This window comes from Haliotis rufescens, unplaced genomic scaffold, assembly GCF_023055435.1.
Source record: "Haliotis rufescens isolate VD_foot unplaced genomic scaffold, xgHalRufe1.0.p SCAF_1, whole genome shotgun sequence".
Classification (NCBI taxonomy): domain Eukaryota; kingdom Metazoa; phylum Mollusca; class Gastropoda; order Lepetellida; family Haliotidae; genus Haliotis; species Haliotis rufescens.
In genome coordinates, this window is record NW_025963779.1 from 75,808,941 (window position 1) to 75,831,070 (window position 22,130).

At 39.1% G+C, this 22,130-nt stretch overlaps 1 protein-coding gene across 4 annotated transcripts in view; it reads right to left on the reverse strand.

Annotated features, from left to right (window-relative positions):
- Nucleotides 1-858: 858 nt before the first annotated feature.
- LOC124146824 (transducin-like enhancer protein 1) overlaps nt 859-22,130 on the reverse strand; it is an 84,524-nt gene continuing 63,252 nt past the window's right edge. For 3 of the 4 annotated variants that reach the window (XM_046517300.2, XM_046517298.2, XM_046517297.2), the window contains exons 9-22: nt 21,018-21,125; nt 20,606-20,656; nt 20,134-20,295; nt 17,860-17,980; nt 16,542-16,639; nt 16,089-16,153; nt 14,631-14,811; nt 12,790-12,858; nt 12,510-12,611; nt 11,808-11,953; nt 10,092-10,203; nt 9,310-9,392; nt 6,979-7,159; nt 859-5,900 (exon numbers count right to left, since the gene is read on the reverse strand). In XM_046517300.2, coding sequence (XP_046373256.1) covers nt 5,793-5,900; nt 6,979-7,159; nt 9,310-9,392; nt 10,092-10,203; nt 11,808-11,953; nt 12,510-12,611; nt 12,790-12,858; nt 14,631-14,811; nt 16,089-16,153; nt 16,542-16,639; nt 17,860-17,980; nt 20,134-20,295; nt 20,606-20,656; nt 21,018-21,125 — 1,587 coding nt within the window. In that variant the 3' untranslated portion in view covers nt 859-5,792. The remainder of the gene's footprint in view (nt 5,901-6,978; nt 7,160-9,309; nt 9,393-10,091; nt 10,204-11,807; nt 11,954-12,509; nt 12,612-12,789; nt 12,859-14,630; nt 14,812-16,088; nt 16,154-16,541; nt 16,640-17,859; nt 17,981-20,133; nt 20,296-20,605; nt 20,657-21,017; nt 21,126-22,130) is intronic. The other variant, XM_046517299.2, reaches the window with a different exon arrangement.

Here is a 22,130-nt window from a genome sequence, read left to right on the forward strand (position 1 = left end):
TAATATTGCGGTAAAGTTGTAAGAAAACTATTTTTTTTACTTTTAACTTCGATGGATTGATTGGTGGTGCCTTTTCCCCCAAAAGCTAATTTCCTTAAGGTGATGAGGAACTAACATGTCTCCGTTTGATTGATTGCTGTATCGAACTCATAGAAATTATTCAACAAATCGGAAGTGCATTAAAATGCGTTGGTGGCCTTCCAGGCAAAGACGTCATGTGTCCATTGACCAGGAACCTACTAAAATATATGCGGCGAGGTAACAACTTCAACTATACTACCGGACAAAAGAAAGTATTCACCCATGTTTCATGATGGCTATGGTTATTCGACGCTGGTGTATTTGATACGAGTATCATAAATGTGTTTTGGACCTTAAGTTTGCAGTGTTTTCAAACCGTTTTCAGCCCTGTAACGTTTTCATAACGTTGGCAATTTTTGGTCAATTCCAATTTTCAAGTGTACATACACTTTTTTGGCCCGACAGTTAAAATAATTTACTATTAATTAGTCCAGTAAATGAAAAAGTTGGGGAATACTGATATTCGCATGAAGCTTTTTTTCAATTTATAGGTCATGGTTGCCTTCAGTGTGTATACGTTTGGCATGTGTGGGCGTGACCGCATCGCTGGGACCACTACAATATAATGTATCATGTTTCCATGTCAACCAGACAATTTTATCTTGACCTATATGTTCTGATAACCTTATAGTTCTGATGCCAAGTATATAAACTTCATTTCATTTAGGACGTTGGGACAACTATGACAGCTATTTTGTACAAAAAAGAATGACTATTTTCAAAATAAAATAATTTGAAACATGTTGGGTTAATTCTAAGCAAACAGCAACAACACAATTTTCAGTTTTTAAATATTTTTTTTATTTCTTTATGTGCCAACAAAACATGTCTGCCTCACAGACTGTGACGATGCTAACACCAGTATTATGCTCGAAGGTCATGTTCCTCAACAGTACGATTTTCAGTATGCTCAAAGACTTTATCAGAAACAATATGATACAGTGTCGTAACTTAATGTTTAGCGAAAGTAGTCAAGTATGGAGCCACTAATTTCTCTTGTCATATCACACGATTACGTGTTCCAAAGTGGATGCATCACTTGAATAGAAGATGCTGCTGCATAACTGAGTGATGGTAATTCAGTTAATGTCATTGCATGACAACTGAAATATAGAGGTTAGTGGGTTGGTGCCATTAAGTTCAAAATGGGTCTGAACAAAAGTGGCCAATGGGGTGTACACACTCTCACCACAAAGCTGACAGTCAATAAGTTTGATCAGAGCTGAAAGTTATCTGTCCCTCATGACAACCCAGCTTGGGACTCTCCCTGCTCATATGTCCTTGAGACAATTTATCTTGGGACTATTCATGCGTAGTTGTCATTTGGGACCATACAATTCCTGCTAGATTTGTCTCTTTTGAAAAGCAAGCTACCATGACCAGTTGCGGAAGGGAAAGTAAATGTGAGAGTTGTAAGAAGACAATTAATAGTACTTCTTGGTTCACTGCAAGCCTCAATGATGGCCACTGTAAGCCTAATAGAACCTTGCATATCTACTGATGTTCATTACCAGCACTGCGGTGTAGATTGCACCAGAGTCAGTGATGCACGAGGGGACTATCAATGTCAGTTCACGACACCAGGTTGTTAATAACAGAATAGTGTTCATTGCAATGACTCCCTTACAATGAATGCAGTTAGTTCCAGCAAGCTATCAAACATGTTAATGTCTACATCGGAAACAGTATAAAGATAGACAGTTCACTGGATCAATAACACCATATTCAACTCAAAAGGGAACTGGAAAAAATTGATGGTCGATTTATTGTTGAACACGTTAAAATAATTCTTCAGAAATTTGGATGTAAATGAACAGGAGAAGTTATATGACATTGAAGTTACCACAGCTATTGAAGTTACCACACCTAGAGAAAACTACTTGTTTACTTTTAAGACTGATAAAATACTATAACACATGTGTAACATGTCCTTACTAAGGATATTGGCAGTAGTCTCCCATCTTATCCAAACGCATTGTTTTCTTTTCATTCTTGTGGTTCACATCACCTAAAACATCGTCATTTCATATTGCAGAAAATGACTTAATTTTTAAAACTTCAAAAGTCCAATTCAAAAACCCATTACATATTCAACTTGTTAACAATGTACAGGTGATATTTTGGCAAATGAGTTCCACTTTTAATTGACAACCAACCCCACTTTTAAAACTTTAGGTAATTTGAAACTTCAAAAATGAAAAACAAGCCCATAGCAATGATCTAATTCATATACATTGTAAATATTTCAGACTAAAGTACTACTCAAGTAACATCAAATATATTCAATCTGACATACAGATATTAAAAATTCTGTAGTTAGTATCTGTTAAAACTTGATGAGAAAATGACAGGTATGAAACATTCAGTCATCCCAATCACAACACGGAACAATGCTTCCACTCTCATTCATATAACACAGTTTAATACACTAAATGTATATTTGGCTTAACAAACACACTGATAACCACAGAAATGAATATTTCAACATTTCACAACATCTCCTGGCACTACAGAAGTCTGTGTACCAATGGCCACTGAAATAAATATAAACAATTCACAATCTCAAACAGATTTAAACAATTTTTTTTTCCGTTTCTTAATATTTTGAAATGTGACTGATATTGATCATAAACACTACCATTGATACAACTCATATTTGTTACATTTGTGTTGCCATGGAAACAGTCATAAGATAACAGAATTTAATATCCAGAACTATCTTGATTACATGTAAGAATTTGAAACATAAAAGTATTTTCTATATGATCCCCCTTTTTGTAAATAATATCTCTTTCTATGGAATTCAACTGGGATTATTTTTGCTATTTCAAAACATGTTACTGCCATGAACAATAATCGTGCATGACTTATGTTTAAATATCATACCTCCAAACTTATTAGTGAACTTGTTGTTACATCCAGCGTTGGTTTACCTTACGTTTCATCATTACATTTCTTTCTCAATATAAATAAAATGTCAGTGCTGAAGAATAACCTTCTTTATCCATCTCGATTATCTGCCGAAATAGATTCCAGATTCCTAAAACCCATGTTTTCAACAGTGACACTGTCAATATCTGTTCTGCTGATGCTCTTTCTGGTTCAACATATATTACTCTTCCCCCTCATACAATGTCAAACAAATTGTCCTCTCAGGCTCAGGTACAGATTCAAATACAAATCTGAATGTAAACCTTTCATTATGTCATTCCATGTGGCACTTTCACTATCAAGACATACAAGACCTGCTCGGGTTCTCTGTGGTTAGCTTACTTTCACATTGATGGCAGTTCTCAAGCATATATGTTAACAAAATGAAGCATGTCCTGAGCATGAATAAGATTGGTCAAATCTATGAGATCACTGTAATGCAACTGATAGCTGATTAGCATGACATATAGCTGAAGACTATATACATAATGGTAAGTTCCATGAAACTCTTGAAGAATGGCAATATGTACCAGTCCAACCGTGGCACTTCCTGTTCATCCAAATTCAGCACTTCCCATTTGTCCATATTCGGGCAATGTTCACTTCTCAATGACCCAGGTTTGTCAAGAGGGTCTACATGCTTCATGACTATGTCCATATTTAACTGGTGCTTCTTCTTCATTTAGACCATGAATGTTTCAAAGAAACATGGCAACATCTACATCTGAAACTGAGGATGGCAGGGTCTAACATTTTTTAAACATGTCAATCTTTACGTCCATGGAGAAGTCCATATGGTTGAAACATGTCAATCTTTACGTCCATGGAGAAGTCCATATGGTTGAAACATGTCAATCTACAAGTCCATTTGAGAAGTCCATATGGTTGAAACATGTCAATCTACAGGTCCATTTGAGAAGTCCATATGGTTGAAACATGTCAATCTTTACGTCCATGGAGAAGTCCATATGGTTGAAACATGTCAATCTTTACGTCCATATGGTTGAAACATGTCAATCTTTACGTCCATGGAGACGTCCATATGGTTGAAACATGTCAATCTTTACGTCCATGGAGAAGTCCATATGGTTGAAACATGTCAATCTTTACATCCATGGAGAAGTCCATATGGTTGAAACATGTCAATCTATAGGTCCATTTGAGAAGTCCATTTGGTTGAAACATGTCAATCTTTAAGTCCATGGAGAAGTCCATATGGTTGAAACATGTCAATCTTTACGTCCATGGAGAAGTCCATATGGTTGAAACATGTCAATCTTTACGTCCATGGAGAAGTCCATATGGTTGAAACATGTCAATCTTTAAGTCCATATGGTTGAAACATGTCAATCTACAGGTCCATTTGAGAAGTCCATTTGTGCTAACCTTCATGGTAAAGCCAAAGCTTTGAGGTGCGAGAATGTTGGTATATTCTTCAAAGATTTGAAGGGAACATGGTTTTCTGGTTCACACTGTTGAAAAATATATAATGTCGATATCCTTTGTTCCAAGTGAAGGAGGTGTTCTCCAGAATCTCCATTTCCTAAGTCATGCCCAGTAGATTACTGACACCTTCCACACTGAAGAGGCTCCACAGAGGCTGATTACAGACAATCATGTACAGTAGAGAAAAGTCCACTAAGCACAAGACAACATGTCAATGTCATCACATGTCCAACATGAACATCAAAATAAACAAACTTCGTCCATTGAACACATGACACATTTTTTTTAAAACAGGATGACTGTAGATTCCTGTGTTAAACACAGTCACACACACACACATATATATATATATATTTATATACTATGATGAAACACTGAAATGCTGTGAGGCTGAATCAATCACTTGTCACTATATACAGAGATGTACATTTCACAATGTCAATAGACTGAAATAGATGACAATATTTATGTAAGTGAGACACACAGAAGTCTACTAAAATGACACGTGAACATGTCCTTGTATTTTGACATGCAGCATTGTCTGCCTACTCGGCATAATGTTGGATTCCACATAGACTATCCCTTGTGCATGGCTCATGCATGCTCGTGTACCTTTTGACAGCATATCAAGTACATGCTCTTGAATATTTCAATGTCAAAGCTTGTTTGTACCCTTGTATATTTCCTTGTACGTGCCTTGTATCATTTCATGACTAGCCTTGTATTTCATGAGAGACTCATACATGCCTTGTATATTTCCATGGTTTGGCTTGTACATGCCTTGAATATTTCCATGGCTTGGCTTCTACATGCCTTGAATATTTCCATGGCTTGGCCATGCCTTGAACATATGTTGTATATTCCCATGTTTTGGCTTATACATGCCTTATATGTTTCCATTGCTTTTCTTGTACACACCATGTATATTTCCATGGTTTGGCTTGTACATGTCTTGTAGGTTTCCATGGAATGGCAAGGATGTTTCGAAGAATCTGTATCAAGCCGCCAATAGAAATATTTGATGACAGTGCAAAATAAATCATTTATATACATATACAACTCACACACACGTAACACTGTTTGAAACATGCGGTCTTGGAGCATGTCAATATCTGATCAAGTCTTCGTGTTCCAGACCTCATCAGCATGTTCTTCAGTTCACTGTATACGTAGCACTTAAAACACTTGTATCCACAATCACAACATCGTACAAGCTGCTCCTCCTCCTCGTCCTGATGCTTCTTGACGCTGTGCCAGTTGCTGCAACAAGTAGGTGTTTTAGCCAGGTAGGAAACTGCCATGGAGTCCACACATGTTGGTTTAACTTCATCCAATCAGAATATGACTTCATATAGCGTGGCTTTCTTGTCACCGGAGCCAGTAACGATGTACTTGTCATCAGCTGATATGTCACAACTCAACACAGAGGAAGACTCCTTGGACTGAAACAAGAGTGCAATACATATTTTATATAATAACAAAATACATAATCCTTCCTTCATATATACCAAATGAAACCTTTCTTACACGTATGAAATATAACACTGATCTAAACCCATAAAAAGAATTGATTGACACACATAATGTGAACCTTGATTAAAAAGCATGAAATGAAACTCTGACCTAAATACATGAAATGAAACCTTGACTAAAACACATGAAATGAAACCCCGACTTAAACACACCAAATGAAAGACTGGCTTAAACACATGAAATGAGACCCTGACCTAAACACATGAAATGAAACCCTGACCTAAACACATGAAATGAAACCCTGTCTTTAACATATTAAATAAAACCCCGACCTAAACACATGAAATGAGACCCTGACCTAAACATATGAAATGAAACCCTGACCTAAACACATGAAATGAAACCCTGTCTCTAACATATGAAATGAAACCCCGACATAAACACATGAAATGAAACCCTGTCTTCAACATATGAAATGAAACCCCAACTTAAACACATGAAATGAGACCCTGACCTAAACACATGAAATGAAACCCTGTCTTTAACATATGAAATGAAACCCTGACTTAAACACATGAAATGAAACTCAGACCTAAACAAATGAAATGAAACTCTGACCTAAACAAATGAAATGAAACCCTGTAAAAACAGTTTATTTTGAGATACAGACCACAGAGGGCCTACATATTGTGATAATATCGATGAGGGAGCACTTAAATGTTGATATGAGTACCCACAGTTCGTGTCCCTATACTCATCAGGACAGTAATGATCAATACATTAAATACTCAAAAAAACAAAACAATATGTGCCAATATTATCCAAAGTATTGACTGTCATAAAAACTAAAGATTTGTCGTGATGATGTGATGATGAATGTGATGATGTGATGATGGATGTATATGTGAAATGTTCTTGTTGTAGTGTAATGATAGTAAGTGTTAGCATGATCGTGTGCTGGCATACATGTGTGTGGTATTTCTGTTGATAAAAGTAAGTAATATTAAGTTGCCATTATATGCATACTTACTGCACTCTGACACATACCTGGAAAATACTTGCTCCATATGGCGTTCTCCATGCGTTGAGGAGATTGTCTTTACCCGTGCTAACGAACCACTTGCCACAGTAAGCAAACTTGAGAGAGAGGACACAGCTCTCGTGGAGATGAAGCTGGTACTTGTCTGGCTTGGACTGATGGAGCACCTCCACGTTGCTGCTCTCCATGCTGGCAAGTTAATGGGATTTAATAAAATCAATAAGGAAATTCAGTACAAATCACAAACTAAGGAAGATAAGAGGTCTTTGCAACACAAATGTCAGCTTGGGTTAGGAACAGTAAGTGCAGGGAGAGCTATGATTCAGGGGTTTAGTTTGGGGTTAGGGTTAGGAAGTGTTGTGGGAAGAATGTGTAGGGAGTGACCTTTGCAGCGAGACTTGGGTCACTTTCTTTGAAGGACTTTAGTGCCATGACTGTCCTACTTTCACATTAATTGATTGGGTGCTGGTTAAGTAATGTGATGGTTTTTGATCCGGGCAGTGGAATAGTTGAAGGAGTTGGGATACGTATGGTCTGAAGTTAGGGTCATATTCCGGGGTCAGAGGAGAAGGCGGCATGGTTATAGTTTCAGGTGAATAGGGTCAGGCTGATGTTTCAGTGAGGTGATGAGAGAAGGACTGGGTCTAAGTGAGGTGTTAAGGAGGGATTGGGTTTCAGTGAGGTGTTGAAAGAAGGATTGGGTCTGAGTGAGGTGATGAGAGAATGATTGGGTCTGAGTGAGGTGTTGGGAGAAGTATTGGGTCTAAGAGAGGTGATGAGAGAATGATCGGGTCTGAGTGAGGTGTTGGGAGAAGGAATGGGTCTAAGTGAGGTGATGAGAGAATGATCGGGTCTCAGTGAGGTGTTGAAAGAAGGATTGGGTCTGAGTGAGGTGATGAGAGAATGATTGGGTCTGAGTGAGGTGTTGGGAGAAGGATTGGGTCTGAGTGAGGTGATGAGAGAATGATCGGGTCTGAGTGAGGTGTTGAAAGAAGGATTGGGTCTGAGTGAGGTGATGAGAGAATGATTGGGTCTGGGTGAGGTGTTGGGAGAAGGATTGGGTCTGAGTGAGGTGATGAGAGAATGATTGGGTCTGGGTGAGGTGTTGGGAGAAGGATTGGGTCTGAGTGAGGTGATGAGAGAATGATCGGGTCTCAGTGAGGTGTTGAAAGAAGGATTGGGTCTCAGTGAGGTGATGAGAGAATGATTGGGTCTCAGTGAGGTGTTGAAAGAAGGATTGGGTCTCAGTGAGGTGTTAAGGAGGGATCGGGTCTCAGTGAGGTGTTGAGAGAAGGATTGGGTCTCAGTGAGGTGTTGAAAGAAGAATTGGGTCTGAGTAAGGTGTTGAAAGAAGGATTGAGTCTGAGTGAGGTGTTGAAAGAAGGATTGGGTCTCAGTGAGGTGTTGAGAGAAGGATTGAGTCTGAGTGATGTGTTGAAAGAAGGATCAGGTCTCAGTGAGGTGTTGAAGGAAGGATTGGGTCTGAGTGAGGTGTTGAGAGATGGATTGGGTCTGAGTGAGGTGTTGAAAGAAGGATTGGGTCTGAGTGAGGTGTTGAAAGAAGGATTGGGTCTCAGTGAGGTGCTGAGAGAAGGATTGGGTCTGAGTGAGGTGTTGGGAGAAGGATTGGGTCTGAGTGAGGTGTTGAAAGAAGTATTGGGTCTCAGTGAGGTGTTGAAATAAGGATTGGGTCTCAGTGAGCTGTTGAAAGAAGGATCGGGACTCAGTGGGGTGTTGAGGGAAGGATTGGGTCTCAGTGAGGTGTTGAGGGTAGATAGGGTCTCAGTGGTGTTCAAGGGATAGGGTATCAGTGGTGTTCAATGGATTGAAATCAGGGATGTTCAAGGAATAGGGTCTCAGGGCTGTTTCATGGATAGATCTCAGTGGTGTTCAAGGGATAGGGCATCAGTGGTGTTCAATGGATTGGAATCAGGGATGTTCAAGGGATAGGGTCCCAGGGCTGTTTCATGGATAGATCTCAGTGGTTGTGTTCAAGGGATAGATCTCAGTGGTGGTCAAAGGATAGGGTCTCAGGGGTGTTCAATGAATAGGTCTCAGGGGTGTTCAATGAATAGGTCTCAGGGGTGTTCAATGAATAGGTCTCAGTGGTGTTCAAGGGATAGGTCTTAGTGGTGTTCAAGGGGTAGGGTCTCAATGGGTGTCAGGTTGATTTCTGTATTTTAAGTTTGAATTTTATTAAAAACTCATATATACTGACTGCAACCAACAATATATGGACTTTTATAACAATATTGATTATTTCTGAACACCTTAAGAAATATATACCAACAAAAAAAATAATTCACAACTGGTCCTTTATTTATTCATCAAATACCTACCCAACAGCAAGCCACTCCCCTGTAGGGCAGTACCCCAGGGAGAAGATCTGCGACGTGAAGTCATGCTGCTGTAACTGCCGGCCCTGGGGACACATAGATTAGGTATGTTAACATCCATTAACATCATCCGACTAATATGGCCACAAATTCATAATGTGTTCCACAGATTTCTCTCAGGGTCAGACCATTAACCCAGCTAAATGTAATTACTTGACCTATCTTCCACCATCAGTCACAGGTGTGCAGGTGGATTATGTTTCTGATGTTGAGCTGTGACCTTGCCATTAGTTTTTCTAGGTGTACTTGGCAATCATTTGATGTATTTGGATACTTATAGTTCCACAACGTGTTTTCTGATTATTCTAGACTGCCTGTAAACCATGAATTTATGTACATGCTTAATTCTTGCCAAATTAGATTCTGAAATTGAACCTGTAAATGAAATTGTCAATAGTCATATCTGTAGCATGGGATCTCTTGTACATGATTGTATTGATTAATAATGTTGTGTGATACTGCTGTCCATCTCTAAACTTACAATAGCAACCGACATCCACACAACTTAAAAATAGCTGCAGAACTTGACACAAGTTTTCATCCACATACAGACGGCACATTATGAAAGATACTGCTTTGATAGACATTTAGAGTTTGGAAGAACATGAAACATTTATGGATAACAACTGCTTAATTGTTTGTAATGACTTTCACAGAATGATAATATCTTTTTGGCAGTTGATGGATAATAAGATGTGTATCAGGATTACAGAAGTGGTACCGACCTCCCTCAAGTCCCAGGATCGGACCGTGTTGTCCAGACCACCTGTCCAGAGTTTCGTTCCATCCGTGGATATGTCGATACAACTAGCGCCATCTGTGTGTCCTTGGAATTGCCTGAAATTTTGTTCACATATATTATTACATGCTATAAAAATATGAATTAATGGTTGATACTATGATCGTATTTTATGCATATATATTCACCACCTTCAATTAATGAAAGCACACCTTAGGGATGTGTTTGATTCTGACCTACTTGATTAGAATTTGGTTGAAGGTGTGTTTGTTTCCGACACACTTATTAATATTTTTCATTTTGTTTCTGGGTCTATTGTACTATTGTGCAATGAATAGAGATGATCATTTTCATTGAAAATGTTTACATTATGATTTGTTAAGCTATGTATTATTCCACTGAAAAAGATATCCTTTAAATCTCTTAAATGGTTGTCTATTTGTGGATTGCTTTCTTTAATCCACACATATATATCTATCTCTTCCCAGATATGATCATCTGATTTATTAATTGGTTCTTATGAGTAGATCCAAACCAGATCAAGCATATTGTAAATTTAATTCTTTCTGTCATATATGTCTTCAGGAAAGTTTGAAGGTCAACCGATTTTTTTTTTTTTTCTTCACATCCCCATTAAATATGACAACTGTCATTCACGTATTTACAAAGTTCACATAAACTATTGTCAACCATTTTCATTGTAAACAAGGTTTTTGTATATATAATTCTAAAGGAAGATCAACATTTCTGACTCACATAGCAAGAATCTGGAGGTGTGTTTGGTTCTGACCCACTTAACTAGCTACAGGTTATATGTGTTTGTTTCTGGTCCACTAACTATCATCCAGCTGCAGGTGTGTTGTGTTTGTTTGTGACTCACCTAACCAGTGTGTGGTTATGGCTGTGTTTGTTTGTGACCTACCTAACCAGTGTGTGGTTATGGCTGTGTTTGTTTGTGACCTACCTAACCAGTGTGTGGTTATGGCTGTGTTTGTTTGTGACCTACCTAACCAGTGTGTGGTTATGGCTGTGTTTGTTTGTGACCTACCTAACCAGTGTGTGGTTATGGCTGTGTTTGTTTGTGACCTACCTAACCAGTGTGTGGTTATGGCTGTGTTTGTTTGTGACTTACCTAACCACTTTCTGGTTATGGCTGTGTTTGTTTGTGACTCACCCAACCACTTTCTGGGTATGGCTGTGTTTGTTTGTGACTCACCCAACCAGTGTCTGGTTATGGCTGTGTTTGTTTGTGACCTACCTAACCAGTGTGTGGTTATGGCTGTGTTTGTTTGTGACTTACCTAACCACTTTCTGGTTATGGCTGTGTTTGTTTGTGACTCACCCAACCACTTTCTGGTTATGGCTGTGTTTGTTTGTGACTCACCCAACCAGTGTCTGGTTATGGCTGTGTTTGTTTGTGACTCACCTAACCACTGTCTGTGTGATCTACCTAACCAGTGTGTGGTTATGGCTGTGTTTGTTTGTGACCTACCTAACCAGTGTCTGGTTATGGCTGTGTTTGTTTGTGACTTACCTAACCAGTGTCTGGTTATGGCTGTGTTTGTTTGTGACTAACCTAACCACTTTCTGGTTATGGCTGTGTTTGTTTGTGACTCACCTAACCAGTGTCTGGTTATGGCTGTGTTTGTTTGTGACTAACCTAACCACTTTCTGGTTATGGCTGTGTTTGTTTGTGACTCACCTAACCAGTGTCTGGTTATGGAGATCCCAGACCGCGATGTTGCCATCACTACAACAGCTGAAGCAGACCTTGCTGTCGGGACTGATGGCAAGGGCATAACATGCGGGGGCACTTGATGTCAATTCTGCCTTGATTCTCGGAGTCGACTACAAACATTAGTCACCAAAAATGAAAATCTATTTCATAACACCTATCAATATTCTAAAATATATTTTGTCATGTCAAGTCTTGAATGACATTGAAACAAGTGCATTGTTCTCTTAATGGAACACCCAAGAGGTGGATAACAGTTTTTGCTACATATGTATCTGAGAAAGGGAAGTGATATTCACCCTCATTGCTTGTACAACAACAAAGTTTACATATTCTTCCTGTTCCATGAAAAATGTTGCACCCAATGATATCCCCCTTGCTCCTGTTTGAGGAATATCAGATGTATGCACGCTCATGCTGTAAACATATCCTGACATGAAACATTTGCCTTCTAGATCTGTTTATCATACAACAAGAAAACATACTCTACTTCCATGTGAATAATTACAAGCATATCTGAAAGCTGCAGGAATATTCTTTCTTCCCCCTGTGTCTATACACATATCTAATATAATGCCATTATATAAACCTTTCCTTAATTCCATCTGTTTTCAACAGGAAATAATCGCATACATGTGTTCCAGGTTTCAGAAGCATGACTCTACTCACTGCTGCCAGATCCCATATTGATAACGTGCTGGCCTCGCCTCCCACTATCAGTGTGCGGCCATCTTGCAATAACTTGATAGATCTAATGTAGTTATCTCTTTGCTGGAAAAAAAGGCATCATATGGATAAAATATGGAAGTTCCACAACATTTGATAAGGTTCAATCTTAGACACGTATCATTACTTATCAAAGAGTATTTTGTAGAACTACCAAACATTTGATATGGCTCAATCTTTGACATGTATCATTATTTATCAAAGAGAAGTTTGTAGAACTCACCAAACAGTCGAGCTGGGAGACAGGAGACTTGTTCCCTGGTTGACTGATATCCCAGACCTTCACACAGCCCTGAAAGAACAGTCAGACATTCCTGACACATCCATAAACATCGCATCCTTGACTATCATTACCGACATCATCTAACTGCAACTGCTTGCGTAATGTCCACAAGACTGTCTCACTTGCAAGTTATTAACCCAAGGCCACCTGTTTTACATTTCTTTTGTTTTATGGATGAGTCTGCCAGTCTGCAGAAGGAGAAAAGATTGTTTGAAGAAAACAAATTGTTTGATTACTAGTTTGTTTATTTCTAGACACTCTATTTGTGATAGTTTCAACTTATATTTGAAGAATATATTTTCCATGAAAAAATGAAGTTTAAAATTCAATAGTCAGTTTTCAAAACTGTTACCTTGAATTCTTACATTATCAACTAAATTTACATGCAAATTTCTTTGAATGTGAACTTCAGTCAATCCTGCCCATAAAAAAAGGAATTAAGATTTGTATATGGGTTAACTGAGTTCACTAAAGTGTAAACAAACACTCATATCTAATGGTAATATCTTGCTTTTCAAGTTTTTGTTGTGGTGTTTGACATATGGGATAACTTGATGGAGGCGTGACAAAACATTACATGCGACGAGAGGGGATTTCTAACATTAGTCTGATTACAATGTCTAGAAATTTCAAACAGAACTCCAATTACAATATCTAGGGGTTTCAAACAGGATCTGATTACAGTGTTACAGGACTTGAGTAAAATGTTGAGAGGTTTCAAACAGGACTCTGACTACAATGTCTAGAGGATTCAATCAGGATCTGACTACAATGTCTACAGGTTTCAAACAGGACTTGAGTAAAATGTTGAGAGGTTTCAAACAGGACTCTGATAAAACAGCGTCCAGACCTATTCTGGTAAAGGGCACCAGACATCGGAGATAAAGTCTTTAACTTTTTCTGGCTAGATAGGCAGATATAGAGGGGGGTAAAGGGAGTGTGTTGTGATGTGTTGTCTACATTGAGGGTGTCACCCCCTTTTCATACACTGAGCCCTATTGAGTAGTTTTACATATGGGGCAGTCCAGTACACTGGATGCCATGAAATGTCTATCTGGTCTAGAGATGCCAAGATTTCAATGCTGAAATTTATTTTTGTCTGAGTGACCAATCAATAAAATAATTAGCCCCAAGCTTACCAGTTTGAGCATGCATGATCATGCATTCTGTGAGAAGGTCAAGGTCTTATTTACTTCTACCAGACGTGTGCACTGATATGACTCAAGAGTTCTTAAATTAGTTGAAAAGAAAAATTGATATGCCAGGTGCTTAGAGGTTGGGAGTTGGAACCATCCACACTCTGTTGTCTTCACATGGTTAGGGCAAGATGCCTGTAGCCCTGATGGTGTCAGGGATGAATATACACATAAAAGCCAAATTATCCAAACACTTAATGTAACACTTTTCAAACATCAAACATAAACAGGAAGGTGGTAATTAAAGATACAGGACCAGAATATTATGTGGAGGATTTACTCTATAACTTAAGGTGTCATGTGGGTAGTCTAGTGGCTAATGTGTTCGCTTGTTCAGTCAGAACCTGTGTTTGACTCTCAACATGGTTACAACATGAAAAGCACATTCTTGGTGCCTTACAGCATGGTAATACTTGAATATTTCTCAGAACTGCACAAAACTTAAAAAAATGTCAGTAAAACAGAGAGATTTCAACTGAATTAAATTGGTAATGGAGTATGACATATGAATACAAAAACATGATACGCACCAACCATGCAGGTCACTTCTATTCAAATTTTCTACAACCAGTTACCATTCCTTACCTTGCCCCCTGTATACACGTGTCTGGTCGGGTTGCTAACGGTAACTGCACACACAACCTCCCCATGATTCAATGTGTTGATCTGCCGAGCATGACGCGGAATGCCTGGACCAATCAGAGCGTCTGGAGGAAAGGGCACCGGCTGCATCTGACCGTCTCCACTTACATGAAAGGAATATGCTCTGGAATCAGACAGATTAATTTGACTTCATGTAAACTGATATATTAAGAAAGAACTTCCATGGCGTTTGTTTTAAAAACTGTGTGTGGTAACAAATGAACAGCAACAGAAGAATATGTCCCAAATATCTCATAGAAGAATCCATACTAGCATACTGGTACATTGACAGTGAGGTCTCATGGTACATTGACAGTGAGGTCTCATGGTTCATTATGGTTACAGTGAGGTCTCATGGTACATTATGGTTACAGTGAGGTCTCATGGTACATTATGGTTACAGTAAGGGTGTCGTGGTACATTGAGGTTACAGTGAGGTCTCATGGGACATTATGGTTACAGTGAGGTCTCATGGTACATTGTGGTTACAGTGAGGTCTCATGGTACATTATGGTTACAGTAAGGGTGTTGTGGTACATTATGGTTACAGTGAGGTCTCATGGTACATTGTGGTTACAGTAAGGGTGTTGTGGTACATTGTGGTTACAATAAGGTCTCATGGTACATTATGGTTACAGTAAGGGTATGGTGGTACATTGTGGTTACAGTGAGGTCTCAAGGTACATTGTGGTTACAGTGAGGTCTCAAGGTACATTATGGTTACAGTGAGGTTTCATGGTACATTGTGGTTACAGTGAGGTCTCATGGTACATTATGGTTACAGTAAGGTGTCATGGTACATTGTGGTTACAGTGAGGTCTGATGGTAGATTATGGTTACAGTGAGGTCTCATGGTACATTGTGGTTACAGTTAGGGTCTCATGGTACATTATGGTTACAATAAGGGTCTTGTGGTACATCATGGTTACAGTGAGGTCTCCTGGAACATTATGGTTACAGTATGGGACTCATGGTACATTATGGTTACAGTGAGGTCTCGTGGTACATTGTGGTTACAGTGAGGTCACATGGTACATCATGGTTACAGTGAGGTCACATGGTACATTGTGGTTACAGTGAGGTCACATGGTACATCATGGTTATAGTGAAGTCACATGGTACATTGTGGTCACAGTGAGGTCACATGGTACATCATGGTTACAGTAAGGGTCTCATGGTACATTATGGTTACAGTGAGGTCTCGTGGTACATTGTGGTTACAGTGAGGTCACATGGTGCATCATGGTTACAGTGAGGTCACATGGTACATTGTTGTTACAGTGAGGGATAACTCTTTCCAACCATTTTGGTAAATAGGAAAATTTTCAGAAACACTTCAAGTTTAGTATCTTTTTAGAAATGTTTAGTTAGTATTTCCTCGGATGTTTTTTTTCAACTTACGGTTTTCCCCCTGGAATGCTGCCGAGTGCTCCCCGCATGTGTGCCGGAGAGCTTTCAAGTCCTACCTGCACCAAAAAAGAATTCTTCAGTATAACACACCGTACACAGAAGACCAACAGTAAGAAATAGAGATCACTAAACCAACAGTCTCAGCTGCAACAGTAAGAACACACACTATGGGAATCCTATCTTATACATAGAGCCTTAATTTTGCATCGTTCTGTCAGCTCTTGTTTTACAGCAAAGGTGAAAACGGGACTGCTATAGTTAACTCCCTTGCCTCAAGAAGATGAAGTATATATACAGCTGTATGATTAACTGAAAGGCAGACAATGTTGCCCCAATGGTGACTGATTTCACAGAGTGTCTAGTCAATGTAGGCGAGTGTCTTATGGAAACCTCTGGAGGTGGGCTTAAACATGAGAGATTGTGTAACAGCGGGCATATACTGACCAATGGCCTGGAGAAGGGTCCAGGAGACATACTGTTATGGAGCACACCGTTGAAATTGTTTGGGCTCAGCTCTCCATGAGGCAGGAATGGGTACCTCTCTGTGAGAGAAAAATATGTGTCAATTTGAAACACGTCAAGAACTGAAGACACAGAACAATCAAACGTTACGAGATTCTTAATGAGCTAAGTCTTTTATAAATAATTTCATAACTTTATAATTTTATAATTTTTCCATATAAGACACTTAATGGTTAAAGTTGTCTCTAGATTATCATTCTTAAAACATTGAAAAACAAATCACATGAAAAATAGCTAACAACTATTGTTCATGTCTTGGGTTTCACCAAAGTGGTAAATGTAACATTTGTGACTTCAGGCTTTCTAAAGCTTTACGCTGAGACATCTTGGTATCACCAAATTCTTGTAATAAGTGGCACACACAAGTCACGACTGTATTCAGCCACATTTCATATAACCGACACCTGTTTCCAGTCTAGCACAGCCACACTTCACATACCCATCTACCCTGTCTAGCTCTAAGACACTAGTCCTACAATCCTAGCCACTACTCTTCACATTAAGTCGACCCTGTCTTGTTTTGAGACAGCTCGTCCACGACTATTAGCCACTACTCTTTACAATAAGTCAGAGACTACCGGGTATATTCCATTTGTATGTGGTCTTTGATTAAGTAAGACTAGTCAGACTAGTCAAACATTACTAGCCACTACTCTTTACATTAAGTCAGAGACTATTCCATCGGTACATGGTCTCTGATTAAGTCGACCCTGTCTCGTTCTGAGAGACATGACAGGACTAGCCCTACATTAATAGCCACTAGACTTTACGTCTAACCTATCTAGTTTTGAGTGAACGACTAGCCCTACATTACTTACATCTACCCTATCTAGTTCTGAGCGACAGGACTAGCCCTACATTACTAGCCACTAGACTTTACGTCTACCCTATCAAGTTCTGAGCGACAGGACTAGCCCAACATTAATAGCCACTAGACTTTACATCTACCCTATCTAGTTCTGATGGACATGACTAGCCCTACATTACTAGCCACTAGACTTTACATCTACCCTATCTAGTTCTGATGGACATGACTAGCCCTACATTACTAGCCACCAGACTTTATGTCTACCTATCTAGTTCTGAACGACACGACTAGCCCTACATTACTAGCCACCAGACTTTATGTCTACCCTATCTAGTTCTGATGGACATGACTAGCCCTACATTACTAGCCACTAGACTTTACATCTATCCTATCTAGTTCTGAGGTGCTAGCTAGCCTCACAACTCCCCATACCAAGAGGATGGACTTTGGCACCTGGTTTCCCGGCAACAGAAGGGCCTGATGGTCCGGGGGTAGCACTTCCTGAACTTGTGGGGGTGGCAGATTTTGAGACGGGTGTAGCAGCCTTGTCATTCTGGAAGACAAATTCAGTTACAAAAACATAATATAGAAGCAACACATCCTGTCCAAGAATGTAAGGAGGCTTATGCCATGGCAGTCTATGTTAGGCTACACGGCAGTTGGACCAAACATACTGAGTGAGTGAGTGAGTGAGTTTAACAGTATTCCAGTTATATCGAGGCGTGTCAGCTTAATGCGAGAGGAAAGCCCGAAATGATGCAGGTCTCAGACGTTTACCACTTCAGAGAAACCCACGAGCACGGGTATGGTGCTGTCAAACCTAGAAACATGATCGGGGCGAACACGGGATTCGAACCCACAATCATGGGTTTCTGGCGTGCCCAAGGGACACAACTCTTCACAGTGAATTGGGGTGCCTTAGACAACTGTGCCACCTGTGCCCCCCAAACAGACTGAAATTAAACAAGGACGGACAAAGTCCTACAACTCCAGACTTGCTATTTTCTGCTCGTGGATTATCTGATCCTTATTCCAGTTAACTTCTGTGACGATACAATGGATGTGTGTTGGACAATCTACAAACAATCCTCACAGGAGGGGTAACAACTGCGTCACAACTGATCCCACTGTCAATGCACTGCAATTGACCATGGTCAGGCCATACATCGAAGACAAATCACATATCAATACTTCGTAATGAGTCCCTGGTAGAGTGTGAATAGTTTTGACATAAATGACATGAAACGCTATGAAAAATCAATTTTGACCTGTGTTATCATTGATTTTATCCAGGCTTTCATATAAAGTGCCAAATTGGAAGAAAAGAAATCACTATTTTCAATTATTTTTCATTTTTAAATTCTTGTTTTCTGAAATACAGAGATTTTTACATTGCAATGCAATGACATAATGCAAGTAAAAAAACATATCCCATTACTGGAGCTGTTATCAGTGAAAAGTCTTATTATGAGTTTGGAAATTCTTATTTCCAAATTGGAAATGTTTACTGACATTTGTTGCAGAATTGGAGCTGAATCTCAGCTTCTGAGGAGCTCTAGATAAATCCCTGGTGACATACTGGTAGTACATTATTTACTTATCATTCTTATCCTAAACACTCTTTGTTGACACCACCTGTGAAGATCCAGGTTAGAATAGGTCTTCAGCAACCCATGCTTGCCGTAAAAGACGACCATACTTGTCGTAAGAGGGGACTAACATGATCGGGTGGTTAGGCTCACTGACTTCGTTGATGCATGTCAGTGTATCCCAATTGTATGGATCGATGCTCATGATGTCAGTCTCTAGATTGTCTTGTTCAGACTTGATTATTTACAGACCACGGTCATATTGCTGGATTATTGCTGAGTGCGACATTAAACAACAAACAAACTTTGTTGAAACACTTTCCTGATATGACATTAGACTGTATCTATATCATTTAAGCTCCACAACAAACCTCAACGGACACTGGAAATGGCAGACTAAATCATTACTTTCACATTATCCTGAATATCATACATAAAGTCTGCACTGTAGGAGATAAATAGTCCTCGTAAAAGCGATACATTACTAATAACACTACAATGGCTCCTTTGTCATTGGGGCGGTCGGGTAGCCTAGTGGTTAAAGCGTTCGCTTGTCACGCCAAAGACCCGACATGGGCACAATGTGTGAAGCCCATTTCTGGTGTCCCCCGCCGTGATATTGCTGGAATATTGCTAAAAGCGGCGTAAAATCGTACTCACTCACTCACTCCTTTGTCTTTGCTTGTCACTCCTAATCAGCAATAAAATAAAATATTACAAAAAGGTAATGGCACTTTTTTCATCACAATCCAACAAAACTGTGAGTATGGCTACCACAATCACAAGTCTTAACACGACTTTCAGTTTCTTTGTTTCTTTGTTGTTTAACGCCCCACTCAGCAATATTCCAGCTATATGGCGGTGGTCTCTAAATAATCGAGTCCGGACCAGACAATCCAGTGATTGACATCATGAGCATCGATCCACGCAATTGGGATTGATAACATGCATCAACCAGGTCAGCGAGCCTGACCCCCGATCCCGTTAGTCGCCTTTTACGGCAAGCATGGGTTGCTGAAGAACTATTCTGACCCGGATCTTCACGAGTCGAACGACTTTCTGAACTGTGGCCACCATTTGTTTTCTTTTCTTTGTCCATGCAACACATTGTTATCACCTCTTTTTGTTTGGTAGATGTTCCACTTCCGTGAGAAGACGTGTCGCTACGAGGACTGCTTCTGTCATCAACTTTCTTATTGTTGTTGTTGTTGTTGTTGAGTAGGTCTTTGCTAGCCTTCTCCCCTGGAGACAAGTCGCCATTCATGGGAGACGTGTTATCCTGTATAATATCAAAATATAGATAAAAATATTGCCCCACCTTTATGTCAATTATAACATATTATCACGACTTACAATTAATAAGATTGTGTATAAATTTATGGGCATTGAATCATATTCATACAATTTGTTCACACAAAAAATATCAAAACTGAGATGATTGAAATCATAAATAAAATGCATGAAAAAATTAAATCTGTAATTTCAGAGAACTAATATTTTCTGGACACATTTTATGTTCTTTCCCAAAACACAACAATCACATTTAAAGAGATTTATCCACATATTGATCTGGTGAAACTTGAGCTTACATCACCGACATCCACGACTAATTCTGCATCACTACCCTCTCCATCGTTTTCCTGCAGATGTAAAAAAATGAAATGTTAGTTTTTCACCCAATGAAAAATATTTCACAAAGTCTTATCCGATACCAATTTCAATAAAACTCACTATTAAATCCATAAACATAAAAATTATTCCTGACAGTTAAACATTAACGAGCTTAGGAAGCTGAACAGAGAAACGTTTCTACTTCATCTCTGTAAGTAAAGCCTATACAACCTCAGGCTTCTTGCGTTCATTTTTTCTGTAGAATTAATTACCAAGCTCGTCTAATGTGAAATTGACACAAGGCAGCCTGCTAGCCCTTCTTCTAAAATATCACTTGTACAAACAATTCAATTTGTTCTAAGGCCTTGAAGCATACATTGACAATCATACCCCATTTTTGTTATCTGATCTTTTCCTTTTTGCTGCCCGATTGTTAACTTCAGGCGAACGACTACGGTTGTGGAACCGGTTGCGATCATGTGGAGACGAGGATGAACGCTGTAAAAAACAAGAAGGATTTTTAATTTCCTGTGCTATGTAACATTTCAATTAGATCTATTCTTGGTTGTATTGAAGACGATGTTCTGCTGAAAAAAATAACGGTTATATCCCCATTCCAGGTCTACAGAGACTGCATGAACATCCAGCGACATCTCCACATCTCCACGTGTGCCGTCAGTGATAACACTACACTGTACCTCTAAACAAATCTTTTGACAGAAATTATTCTACTCTTTTTTCCAAATGTTGTATTAAGCAAAGAAACTGAATATGTTTTCCCCCTTATTCCAAAGGCTCAATTTCCCTTTCGCGTGCAAGGACTGCTAGAGCAAAGAAGTTAGACGATGTTGATTTCAATGTTTTTTTAAAACTCAGCCACAGGAAGCTGTCTCATCTTCTAATGGATATATCTTTTTTTCCAGATTGTACACGGCAAATCTACTTTACATACGCACACAGGCATCATTTAAAAAAAAATAAATCCACACATGGTATGTATCTTATATTAAGATATGATCATAACACTTGAAAAAAAGTGCTATCAAATTAACAACAGTTACATAATTCCATTAAGTACCACGATAGTATGGCTTATTCTTGAAAAAGATTGTTCTTTTCAAGGCTTTCTCGTGTGAAACACAAATTAATCTTAATAAAATCCCGGACAATGGAATCATCAAAGGTATGGGCAGGTCCCAGTATTTACTTGTGATGAGTCGTCTTCCATAGCAATGGGAAAGGGAGGTCAAGTGTTTTACATCACTGCTAAAAACAGGTTGATAAAAAAAGACAAGGCCGAGTACAACAATACTTGACCTACATGCTGCAACTGCTCTGGGAATTCCTGGCTTTAGGTGCAACAAGCGAGTTGCATAGGGAATTATATCTTTTTTCTATGGCTGAATTTTTTTTTTCTATTACATTAAAAAAATATTTCACAATTTCTTAAAGAGTTTCTTAATAGTAGCCTGTTCCCAGCTGTCAATTACTTCCAACAACTTT